This window comes from Maylandia zebra, linkage group LG14 (genome assembly GCF_041146795.1).
Source record: "Maylandia zebra isolate NMK-2024a linkage group LG14, Mzebra_GT3a, whole genome shotgun sequence".
Classification (NCBI taxonomy): domain Eukaryota; kingdom Metazoa; phylum Chordata; class Actinopteri; order Cichliformes; family Cichlidae; genus Maylandia; species Maylandia zebra.
The window spans coordinates 18,644,310-18,657,794 of NC_135180.1; the positions used below are offsets into that span (position 1 = coordinate 18,644,310).

The 13,485-nt window shown below is 40.0% G+C and overlaps 1 protein-coding gene across 5 annotated transcripts in view; it reads left to right on the forward strand.

The window, feature by feature from the left end:
* Positions 1-1,217: 1,217 nt before the first annotated feature.
* gria4a (glutamate receptor, ionotropic, AMPA 4a) overlaps positions 1,218-13,485 on the forward strand; it is a 123,500-nt gene continuing 111,232 nt past the window's right edge. For all 5 annotated transcript variants that reach the window (XM_004543869.3, XM_004543870.3, XM_004543871.2 and 2 more), the window contains exons 1-2: positions 1,218-1,592; positions 6,647-6,805. In XM_004543869.3, coding sequence (XP_004543926.1) covers positions 1,499-1,592; positions 6,647-6,805 — 253 coding nt within the window. In that variant the 5' untranslated portion in view covers positions 1,218-1,498. The remainder of the gene's footprint in view (positions 1,593-6,646; positions 6,806-13,485) is intronic.

Below are 13,485 nucleotides of genomic sequence, written 5' to 3' on the forward strand. Positions count from 1 at the left end.
TACAATAAGATGCAGAGTGTTTGCTTCTATGGAAAAACTCTAGCTTTAAATCAAATACAATCAACCGTTTGCATGCTGCTTCATCGCGGAAAGAGAGTCTTAATTGTAAGTGAATTAACATTCTCGGAAGGTAGAGATGTATAGTGGAAAATGTAAGAAAATGTTGAACTCGCATTTTTCCAGGCTGTTTGATTTAGTCGCATGTTCTTGCAACCGACCGGGAAAACCCTTCAAAGACGGGCAGAGTACATCTTTCACTGGGACAAGCCGTGAAGCAACCCTTTCGTTTTGCCATCTGGAAAAATGAAACTGTGCTCTCCACCGTGTAACTACGCGATCCCAGACCGTCTGTCAGTTTTACCGACCTGCTACCGGCAGGCTAGATTAAACGACTCTGAATGGGATACGGCATTAACATAACGCACTCTAACACGGAGTACTCCGGGCTATGATTCCCTTTCCGCCGTTTTATTCCCTTATTCTAAGCTATTCCGACTATCTCATTATTTCAGACTTTTATGAGCCCGTGTCAAGGAATGGTCGCACCGTCTCTCTTGTATTTGCAGTTTTCCCCTCACTGGGCAGATGTTTGCGCTCACGGGGTCGTGACGTTGAAATAACGATGATTTTAGCTGAAACTCGGGACGCGAACGGCGTCCGGCAGTTAAAGAGAGCTTGAGGTTTCCCTCACAGGTTTGCACAGGTTGGACAAACATATTCCGCTCTAACAGCGGAGTGGAGCGCTGCGTGAGGATGGATTGGGTTCGTAATGTAATTAGTTATTCACCAGCGCGCGTTCTCTGACACTCTTTCTCACTTTGGACTTAAACCCCACCAACAACAACGCCACCCCCAAAAACCCAACAGTATATATGTTAAACGTCGCATTTTCAAATTAATCACTTTGATTTTCTGACTTTATGCCCCGCGCACCCCTTTTGTGAATCATTCATTGACAGATTAAACATGAGTTCTGTTGTTTTGTTTTTCTCTCCACTTTAACCCGTCCAGAATTTACCATTTGGGTTCAAGCAAACCTAAAGACGTCGGAGAAGGAGGGTGGAAGATGTAGAAGGAGATGGAGAAACAGTCCGTCTAACCCTGGGTGAGTGAGTGAGCGAGTGAGAGACAGAGCAGGGGCGGACGAGCTGAAGAGAGAGAGAGACTGGGCGCGCATGTCCAGTTCTTCCATGCAGGCTGTTCTCCCTGCTCGCCAATCATTCTACGAGTTTCCCCTCACTCTTTCTCTCTCCCTGTGTTCACATGTGCACCGGACCCACAGCTTTCTTCTGAGCGGACACTGCAGGGAAAGAACCGACCGAAACCACCATGGAATAGGAATACGACCCGGGAAACGGGGGAAAATAAAACCTCTCTTATCTTCTTCTCTCTTTTTTCCCCGTCTCTTTTTTTCTAGCGCCTTTTTCTGTCTTTTCGCATCTTCCCCATCTCCCTCGATGTCTCTCAACAGTTTCTGAAGGGATTGAATTAAAGAAAAATGAGGATTATAATTTTTTCTTGGCACTTTCTCGGGGTGTATTCCGCCCTTTGGGGGCTGGCGACAGGGGCTTTCCCCAGCTCAGTGCAGATAGGTGAGTTGGAGGATTACTGATTTTACGCACGGACACTCAGATCTGACACACTACGCGGAATTTTGGTGGATTTTTAGCGGACAGCAGTCACCATGAAAAAAAGGTGCACCAGGACCCAGCAAACCATAAGATTCTGTAAAACACGAGAAATCCACTTAAGAATGAAGGAACAGAAGAACATATAACTATAGGAACATTCCCTCTGTGGTGCATCTTTTCTTACTTTTATTATTATTTTTCTAATCCAAGATATTTTAGTGCTGGTTTGGTTGTGACTCATATGGTTTATAAATGCACACAAACGCTTTCACTCTGTCTGTCCTTCTAATGTATTTGCGTGTATTTTACACGCTGTTCGGGGCTCATGAATGTTTCAGCGAGCTTTGTTCCCTTCTAGTCTTCTTCAGTGTTTAGACACTGCAGTATTCTCTCTCTCTCTCTCTCTCACACACACACACACACACACACACACACACACACACACACACACACACACACACACACACACACACACATACACACACACACACTCTTTCTCTCTCTCTCTCGCTGTCTGCCCTTTTCCAGTTACCCCGTGTCAGTGCGGGATGAGCCTGTATTTCAAGCCATCTAATAGATCTGAGATGAAGTTAACTGCATCTGAATCATGGGTTTACTCATATGAACCACCACACATGCTCAGAATCTCTTCCTCCCCTTCTTTGCTTCACGCACAAACATACACACATCCAGCCAGGCATGTGTGTGATAATGAATGCACTGCATCACTCCTTGTGGGGGGCAGCTGGGAGGTCCTATAATGAGATTCGCCTCCTTGACTCTGTCTCTCTACAGCTGCCAATAAACTTAATGCGCTAAATATTTCCTGATTTTATACACACAGGTACACGCATACACACATACACACATTTGCACTGATATTCAAGCATGGATGTGCACACATACACTGTCCACATACAGTTAGAGTAATGCACACCTGGTGTATTCTGCGCATTTGAGTAGTTACAAATGTCAAGCACGCATCTAAACATTCAACAACACATGCTCACAGTGAACATGCTTGCATACGTCTACATGCTGCATGAAGCATGCACGATCATGCTAAAGCACACACATGCAGTCTTTTCTTCCCTCCTTCTGGCCAGCCTCCTTAAAACACTCCAATATACATACATGATCATCCACTTGGCTCTCGGGCTGACTTGAGAAGTCATTTGCATATCTCTGCATTGCACACAAGTGTAATGCCATTGGATGCACAGACAATTTTTTTTTACATACGTGTGTTTGAAAAAGAGAGTGTGAGACAAAGAAGAATAAAGATGCGAATATGTAGAAAAAATTATTTGACAAACTACTGCAATGACGTCCTCATCTAGTTTCAGTACGTGTTAAGTGTGTTTGTATGTGTGTGCGTGTGTGTGTGTTCTCTCAGAGGATATTTTACCCTAAAACTAAAATATATTTTCATTTTTGAACAAGCCACTTGGAATTTCTAATCATAAGCCATACAACAATTCAGTTTTGGATGAAATTGTAATGTTTGCACAAAATTATTTCTTGTGAAATTTGCGCAGTTCCCACACATGCTCCAGCTGTAAGGTCTTCTCTGTGTATGTGTACAGACGTGTGTCTTGATATTTGGAGATGATTTCTCTGGGCTTTGTAGAAGAAACACTAGAAATCAGAGTGAAGCTGATGTATTAAAGGGACACATGCAGCCACATGGATAAGTGACATGTTATGTAGTGATAATTGCTTTGTTCAATATGCTCTGCCTCCCATCTCCTCCCCTGTCATTCCTTTCTCAACCCCTCTTCTCCTCTCTCTCTCGCAAAGCAATGTCAAGGCTTCACAGTCTGCTCATGTAATCCAATTCAGTTGACTTGAGCCTGACTCGGTTGAAACTAATTCACGTTGGTTTTCCTCAAGTCGTAATGTTAGGCAGAATTAATTTATGTGATTATCTTAACGTCAATGTCAATCTTTATTTCAATAGAACAAAGCAACAAGGATGACCTAGTGCTTTACAAAACAAACAAGATAAAATCTTAGCTCAGTAAAATAAGCACAACAAAACAAAACATAAAAACAAATAAATACAATTAAATGTGACTAAAAACAAATCAAAAAAGACACCACAACATAAAAAAGACATTAATGGGACTCAAGAGTAACAGGAAGTCCAACTGAACTGGAATTAAACGGCAAAATAGAAAAAGGGAGTTTTAAGATGGGATTTAAAAGACTGTATAGACTGCAGTACAAATATCAAGTGGCAGGTTTTTCCACTAGAGGCTGCAACTGCAAAAGCCCGATCCCCTCTATGCTTAAATTAAGACCTCGGCTGCACTAAGAGCATCAGGAAAGATGATCTCCGTGCTCTTTTTGGGGTTATATAAGTTGAGCAGCTTGGTTAAACAGCTGTGTGCTATACCATTTAAAATTTGAGCAAATTTAAATAAAATGTTCAAATCAATCCAAAAAACGGACAGGTAAACGGACAGGTAAACGGACAGCGTGTAAATCTGTTAAAACTCCAATGATGCGCTCATGCCTTCTAATACCTGTTAAAATCGCAAGATTTGCAAGATAAATTGCAAGATCCTGATCCTGAGCACTTATAGCTAAACAACAAACCGCCTGGACTTATAGATGCCCTACAAGGGACTACTTGCCAGTAAGCGCTACAGGTGTGTTTTTTTAGTTATGACACTAAATAAATGATTTATCCAAGTACTTGCTAAGTATTTTAAAGATACAAGAAAGTGACTGACTGCGAGTTGCTTTCATACGTACAATTTTAATATGTACCTAACACAAGCCATGACTGTTAACAGCACTGACTGCTCGATAGCTCTAAAAGCTCCTTTAGGTTGTGGCTTAATTTTATTGTCTTCTGACTGCCGAGTACATTTGTGATTGACGTTTAAAACAGTTTACAACACAACATTCCAGATGGTTCAGTCAAACAGACCATTTCGCTCACTGGTTTTCTCTCTTCTTTGGTGGTTGGAGGTTCATTGCTGCCATCCATCTGTTGGAGTGAATCAGGTGAAAAAGCCATTTTTTTCAGTGTTTTAGCTGATATAATTTTGCTATGTTATGTTATCTTAACACAGCTTAGGCTGCTGATGTGTAGTTTACAAGGGGTTATTCTTTGCATATGAGGTGATATGAAAAAAAACTCTAAACATTTTCACATCACTCTTTGCAGTCCTGTGAAAAACTAAGTACACCCTTAATGTTTCCACAGGAATTAGGAAGGTAAGTAGATGCCAGATGCTGCCAGATATTTGATCACCTCATCATGAGCAAGTTTAAGCACCTCTAGAAAAAGAGACCTTTTGCCAGTTTATAATTTTGAAGCATTCGGGTATTACTTGGCAAAATACCACAAAGATTGGACCTCCCAGTGAATTTGCACCATGGTTAGACTGCGTAATGGAAAAGTTCATGAAAAGATTGAATAAGTATGTCCTGAATGGGTTTACTGCAGAAAGCCTCTTCAAAATAGAACATGGCAGCATTGCTTAGGTTTGCAAAGCTGAACCTGAACAAATGACAAGACTTTTTGAACAATGAGCTTGTTTTTCAGCCACAGTGGTCCTTAAATTCTGCTGTACACCAAAGTGTTCTAGAGTCAAATGGGAGGTCATCTGTTCGACAGCTAAACCTTAGCTAATATTGAGTCACGCAGCAGGACGATGACTATCCCAAGCATAGCAATAACCTACAACAGAACGGCTGAAAAAGAAAAGACTCAAGCTGTCAGCATGACACAGTCAAATTTCAGCGCTCACACTGACTGAAATGCTGAGATGAACATTAACAGAACTGTGCATGAACAAACCTCAATGAATTTTAGTAACGCAAAGAAGAGTTGGCCAAAATATCTCTATCATGATGTGAGAGACTGATGAAGTTATAATAAAGTTATTTTTGAAGTGAAGTTTTTGCTTCTAAAGGTGCTGAATCATGGGGTGTACTTAGTTTTTCACTAGACTGCAGTGAAAAACTTCATGTCTCCCTACGCTCCTCTTTTTAGTGGGTGGGTCACTCTCAGAGCTTTTCAAACATTGTCTCACCCACTTATTTAATTCATATTTTGTTCCATTTATATCTCACTGAAGGCAAATACCTAGCATATCTATAACATTTTTGATCTCTTCTGTTGATTTTAGAAGTTACTGGTGTTATATTACAGGTAGCATATTTTTTCAAGGTTAAAGAACAGAATCTTTTCCATTGAGAATGTATGGAAAAGATTACATGACCTTTAACAGCTTTTCCCCCATTTTTTTCTTTCTTTCCTTTCTAGTACAAGTAGTAACCTGTCAGTCCCATCTATCTCTCTAGTTCTTTTCCTACATATCTGTATAAGTTTTATCTTCTTGTTAATTTGGCCTTTTTTCCTGTTTTATGCAATACAGCTACCTTTTCTGTTTCTTCCTACCTCTTCTTCTCATTCTCTTTCACTGAACTGCATGAGGGGAAGCTCTCATTTTTAAAAAAAAAAACAATGACTTTTAACGCTTGCTCTCTGTTACTCTGTGTTTTTTCATGGCATATTCTCCTCCTTTATTTGGCTGACCCTTTTTGATCTGTTTTCTTTTAAGTCCTCTCAGACTCATTATCTCTTTGATGGCTTTCCCGACAGCTTAGTCGTTTCTCTTTTCTTCTCCTTTCCTCTCCATCTCTCTGTCTTTCTCAGATTTCATCAATGCAGTCTGCAGTGTGAGCCTCCATAAATGTGTTGGTATTCATGTTTGTGCGTGAGACAGAGAGCGAGAATGTGCTAAAAGACAAATTACCTTTTATAACAAAGCTAATGAAGATCTTGGCTATCTCCTCACTTCTCCCCTCCTCTGTTTTTCTCTGCCCTCCCCATTTATCTTTCGTTCCCCTCATTACTCTTCTACCTGTCACTCTCCGTCTTTCGCGACTTTTCCCACCCGACCCCTCTCCGCCTCACAATAACTCACTTCCTTTCTTTTGAATCATGTTTCTTACCTTCTTGGCCTCTCTTCTTCTCTCTTTGTCCCTCTTTCTAGGTGGATTGTTCATTAGGAATACTGATCAGGAGTATACAGCTTTTCGACTAGCTATCTTCCTTCACAACACCAGCCCTAATGCTACGGAAGCTCCCTTTAACCTGGTTCCACATGTGGACAACATAGAGACTGCCAACAGCTTTGCAGTCACCAATGCATGTAAGTACTTAACTATGTAGCTGGTTAAACAACAAATGCGTACAGTATGCCTCTCTCTCCATGCCTTTTGCTCCCTTTAGCTAATCTGTCATTACCATTTTAGATAAATATTTGTTTTATTTTCTACCTGAAGTTGTTCAAAGGATCAAACTGTAACCGTATTTTAAACGCACAGTATCATATCTTGCTTCGAGCGGTCTTTTTCTTCAAATTGATATTTTAAAGTGCTGATTTTAGACACTGTACAAGACAATGAAACAGTGATAAATGCTAAAGTCGTTGCTGTGTGGCATTTTGAAGCACTGTCAAGTGGTTAATTCTGTTGGCAGTTGTTACCCAGACTGATTTATTTCATTCTCTTCTATTCACATCATCACTCCCATCTGTAAAAGGATAACATAACCCATCACAAAATATTGCAGGCTGTTACAAGTATAAAATTAGTCTGGGAACTGTTGCAGACAGTGTTTAATATGGGTCCTTTGTGTTCAGAACAGAGGGGAACAGTTGGTGCTTGTGTCCTCTCTGATCTTTTGAAAGATGACAGCTAATCTTTCACCATCCCTGTCTGTTCATGAGGGGATGACATCTAATCCTTCAAACTCCCTGTCGACCTGGAAGCCTATGAGAGAGATTTTACGATGTTTGCGCTCGCAAGGTAGTGTTAACAAGGCTATATGGGCAGCTGGTTGGCGATATGTCAGAACTGCTGCACATGCTGCAGGTTTCTCTGGGTTTTTCATAGAGGAGCCCCAACTGTGGAATACCGATTTTTGCCAGAAGCTATTTTCTTTCCAAGAATTGTAAGTGACAACATATGGACACAAAATTTAATTCCACTCAATGCAATATAATATTTGCATAATGAAAGCATTTAAGTGACAGTATAAATAAAGTGCTCTGCCATTGGAAAGAGATACCAAAAATGAGCTTTTGAGTTTACCTGACCAATCTTACCTTACCAAACAAAATAAGATGGAACAGATTTATTTAAAAAAAAAATCACATGTCAGGTACTTACATCATTTTACAGTATGTTTAAAACTTCACTAGATTACAGGACATCCACCCTTTTCTCTTTTTCACTCAGCTCCATTATTTTTTTCTTAACTGCTTTGATCCTTTGCTCATACCGAGGCTGCTGGCTTGCGGCTCTAAGCTCTGGATAGCGTTAGCTTTAACACATTTTTCTTTGTTGGCTATTTTTATTTATTTATTTATTTTACATATTTGCACATCTACATGTGTAAGATCATCAAAAACCTTTTAATATTACACAAAATTAAACAAAATAAAATGATAACTGGTTGCGCCACCCTTGGCAACAATGACTGCAATCAAGTGTTTATGATAAATGGTAATGAGTCTTTCACATTGCTGGGGAGGAAATCTTTACAGAGAAATCCAGCCACTGATGATAACCTCTGTATGAGGTTTGGATTTAAGAAACTGGATTTAAGTCTGGACTTTGACTAGGCTACTTCAAAACCTTAATTTTCTTTGTGAGTCACTCAGAGGAGGACTTACCTTTCAGATCATTGTTGTACTGTGTAACCCAAGTCTGCTTGAGGGGGTTCCATTCATGGTTCCATCAATTACGACAAGTCGTCCACTTCCTGAAGCAGCAAAGGTCAAAAGTCAGTATTAAAGTATGGTCATCTTTGAAATCGCCAAGAGAAGAATGGTAAACTGATATTTCAGTGGCCATTTACCACCTTAGACTGTTTTTTAACCCATTTTTTCACCCATTCTTGATTGCTATCAAATGTGTTAGGTTTTTCCGCTTAAAACCCTTAACACGTTTGAGCAGCAATCAAGACTGGGTTGAATTTATACTAATCAACTAATGTTGTTTCCCACAAAGTTCAGAACTGTTTGTTATAACTGCTTCTTTAGTCTGATTTGTGTCACATCGCCAGTTTGACCAACAGTTTAGGGAATGTTAGATCAATGTGATTCTTGTTCTTGTTTTCAACTCATATGACTGAGAGATGTCCTTGTGTATTTTGTATGATAGTCATTTAGTTATTTGTTTTCTAGAAGCCCCAGTTTAAGTCAGTTGTGTGCCTGCGCTTGTTTACAAGTCTTTGTGATTGCATGTTTGAGTGCAGTGTCTTTTATGCCAGTGTTTGAGAGGGGATAAAGCTTCACTGATACTCTCGGTGAGCTGAATCTAGACATTGGGTGAGTTTGATAAAGCAGAAAAGTGAAAGCTTTAAGAAGAAAGAATTTATTTATCATTTATCCAACTGTTCGCAAAATATGTGTTTTTCCTCTCAAGGGCATCATCATATCACGTTCCCTCGTTAACTCAGTTCTAAAGTCCATCCATCCTATTTTAGGGAAATTCTCAAGAGACTGTGTTGCACCGTTTTACCTCCTTATCTCATTAAGCTTTAACAAATCGACCACCAGGGTTATTAACTAGGTGCTGTGTACGAAATCAATACAGTATTTTACAACAATGCACCGCTTGTCTTCACAATATTATATCAATTTGTTTTCCAGGAACAAATAAATGGTTCAGAATCTGAAATGTTTAAAGCATCACCTGACAATAGTTTTATGTTTGTTACGTGAGTAAAATTAATTTCGAGATGCCATACCCTCCACCCAAAAGGGAATTGCTAAAATTTAACTGAAGTAAAATTCTAGTTATATTTAATCATAAATCAAAAGTGTACAATGTAATTTCCAAGTTTGTTTCTACACACTGCACCACAGAGCCACATAAATTAATAGATTAGTTAATACAGCTACAGTCACTGGAAAATTGATAGTCTACAACCTCCCACCCTTAGATTCCTTCACACACTGCATCTGTTCCAGTCCATTGTTAAGCTGAGCGAGTGAGTGGAATGGTGCACAATGAATAAACATCAGGTTGATGCTTTCTTATAAAGTAAGGGGAGGAGTATGAAGGTGCCATCAATCAGCCTGACTGACTTAGAAATGTGACCATCAGAAACCCTGTTGTGCCATAAAAAAGTGGAGATTTGGGACTAAATATTTCAATGTAAGCGCTGCATTTTTTCCCAATGAAGAGATATAGAGATATAGATAGTTAATGTATGTTAAATGATATTCTCAGAGAGGGTGGATAATTTTTTTCTCAGATATCTCACAGAGTGTCTAGTGTCTTTCTGTGTTTGCATGTTCTCCCTGTGCCTACATTTGTTCTCTCTGAATACTTGTCACACCTCTGCTATCCAAAGGCTAAAGAAGCATTCACTCTTAATCGAAAATATCAAATTCCTTGTGATAACTGAAAATTCAGGGAATCTCCAAAATCATTCGGTTTCAGTCTTTGGATTCTGTTGATGCAGTTCAGGAATTCACATTCATGAACCATCATCAAGAAGCCACACTTTTGTGCTGACTGACCCGTTTCTTCCTTGCTCTTAACACAACCGCTCAAGTTTATTTTCAGTGAATCATATGTGTACCGTTCTCTTACAAGTGTGCAAACAAACACACACATACACGCACAGGTGTTGGCAAGAGGAGGCTCTTCTATGCAAACCATGGGCTCTTCCCCTCTCTCTCTTGCTCTCTCCACAGGCTACGCGTAACAAGCAGAGCCACTTCTTTCTCTCTGCATCTTTTTTCTCTCTCTCCCTTTCTTGCCCACTCTTTTCACTTTTGTTCCATCCCTCCCTCTCACCTTCGCCGGTTTCCACTTCTCCCTCTTTTCCCTCCTTGTCTTTCCATCTCCTCAGACTCTTCCTCTCCATTGCGTTTTACTGCGCCTATCCTCTGCACAGGCGTGGCGAATGGATCACTAAATTAATCCTTGACTCTTGCTCCGGGTGGTGAGCAACACTCCGAATTTGAATAGCGAATACTGCCTCTGACCTTGGCTAGTTCCTCTCTATTCTAGCATTCAGAAAGTGTGAATGGATCATGAAAATCCTCGGTCCCCATCGCTTCTCCTGGTCACCCAGGAGTACAAACCATTTTCTCATAGCAGTGTCACACATCCGTATATCCTCATCTGCCATCAATCTTTGTATTTCTGTCTATATCAGCACATATATCTGTGTAGGATGTGACTCTGTGTCTTACTTTGTTAAAGCTGTGTGTATTGATGTTTGTATTAATGTGTCCCAGTAGAGAACCACACTACTCCACTGGGCGAAGAGCTCCATCTCTTTTCAAGGGTTTGATCATGCTAATCCATGTGCTTGATTTGTGTACGTGTGCGTCTACAAACCTTTGCACCACTAAGGTGCGTGATAGTGTGTGTGCTGTGAAAACCAAAACAATCCACTGAGACAGAGTGCGATGAAGATAGTCAGAAAGTGATAAGGTGCATTAGAGGCAGAGACGGAAGAAATTGAGAGGAAACGATTTGTAACAATAGGTGGTTATGCTTTGTTTGTGGCGTCAAAGCTTAAAAACATAATGATGAGTGTTTGGGTGTAAGTGAGATTCTATTCTATTCTATTGCTTTCTATTCTATTCATTACTGCACAGCTGTAAAGATGATTAGGCAGGATGTGCAGTTCTGTGTGGTGTGGTTGGTTGATTATCGCTGCGATGCATGACCTCATTTGCCACCTTAAGTTAATATAGATTGTCCCTATAGTCAGTTATTCACAAATCAATAACTGACTGCCACAGATTGCGTTTACATGCTGGCTGCACATGATTATCTCTGCAGCCTGCCTGAGTCAAACTGTTGGAGTCAGACTCTCCTTGATGTGTCCGTCTTGCTTTGTTCCTAAATTAATCAGCTCAGAGATGTGGTGACAATTAGTCTTCTCAATTAAGAGTTTTCCACCTATGCATCACACAAAAAAAACAGCCTTCACACATCTAATAAGTATATGGACACAGTCTCGTATATAGATAATGATAAAATATCATAAACTGCTTACACTTCACATTTGTTCAATCTTAGCTCTGTTGCTAGTTGTGCTTCCCACTTTTAGAATAAATGACACAGTGTAACAAAACATTACTGATACACTGAACTCATTGGGTGTTTGCATCACCGTGGATATGGATAACCAGCAGTGTGCAGTGACAAGCAAAACAGTAGACCTACAGATGGGTAACAAATTAAAGTAAAAACCCAACATGAAGGGCCTCAGTCAGATGGAAGCTTCAAAGTGCAGTGACATTGGTTCACTGAGCTTCTGGACCTTTGATGGAGTGATAAAACACCAATCTTCCAAAGTATGTTGTCTTATTTTGAATTTTGATGACGTGGTGGAGTGGGCTGTCTAATAAGTCAATAGAAAACTCTCAGCTTTTCAGCTGGTTCGACATTGGGTGACTTTGAAAGCTGTAGCACATGATTTACATCATCTTTATACTCATCAAACTGTTCAGTGACCCTTTGTACCTTATCAGCTTGGGCACTCCTGCTCTAGAAGAGACAATTCCCATCGAATGCGTCGAATGTGACCCATCCCCATAGGGGTATGAGTGGATCTAGATTTGGCTGGTGTGGGCAGTATGGTCTGGATTTTTGCAGTATGTTGGTACAAGATGTTATTTTCTGATTGTCAAAGATTTTCCCTGAAAAAAAAAGTGTTGAAAAAAGAGTTGTCGCCTTTTCAGTACTAGATTTCTTGCAAAACCTTCTCTGTTGCAAACCTTCTGCTCGGCACAGTTCCTGCTCTGTATGAATAAATAAACAGAAATACCGCAGTTGTAGATTACAGAAGTCTTCCACTTAAAAAAACACGATGTTGCCTGCATGTAACTTTTTTGCAGGGGGAATATTTCATGTCAAAGTAAATGAAAGAATAGGATGCTATGAATGCAAATCTGTCATAGAAATGTACAGGTGAACAGGCAACAGCAAGTGACGGGTAGCTTTAAAATGATTGCGAGTGTGCCAGGGTTCCAGTTAGCTCAGGTTGGCTGATATCATTTCTGTCAACAGCTCTTAGCGCTGCTGTTTTTAAGGGGCTTGTTTCCAACGTGTTTCTGGAAACACGCCCGATCCTTTCTTATTGACAAGAAAATGACTGATACGCTGCACCAATTTAGGTAGTGATTGAAATGGTGTTGATGCACGGACGACAATGAGCTCTGTGTGTGCACACATGTAGCCAAACACTTCAAAAGAGTTCATCAGTGTTTAAATTTTCTCTGCATATCCAGGCTTGGAGCTTTGATTAAATAGATTCCTGGAACAGATGGCTACAACTCAACACCACCCACTCTCACACACACATAAATACAAATTTTTACACAGTCTTCTTGACACACATTGATTTTGCCAACCTTTCCACTCGTATACAGCATTACTCTGTGCCTTTACCTCACTCAATTCCTTCATTAAAAGGCTCTGTCATCTTGTAGATGATTTGAGTGGCTCAGTAATGGCACTGTACGATCTTTTTTATTTGTGATGTTTTGCATGGTTATATGTCTTCATAATGACCACACTGGAGGAAGTACACTGAAATTATATCTAAAACGCCCTGGAAAAGCAAGGAGATTGAATTTGCAACAAACCTACATTTATTCATGTTACTTGTCATGAATTATTCTAATTGTGCTGACATTCCACATCCCCAAAATGCCAGGAGTCATCCTGGATGTCTTTAGTGATATAGACTGGGTATTGTATTTGGAAAAAAAAGGATGCCACATTATTGATATGAAATGAAAATTATTAACCTACATGGGGCTCAATTCAAATACAAAAATCAAAGTGAAAA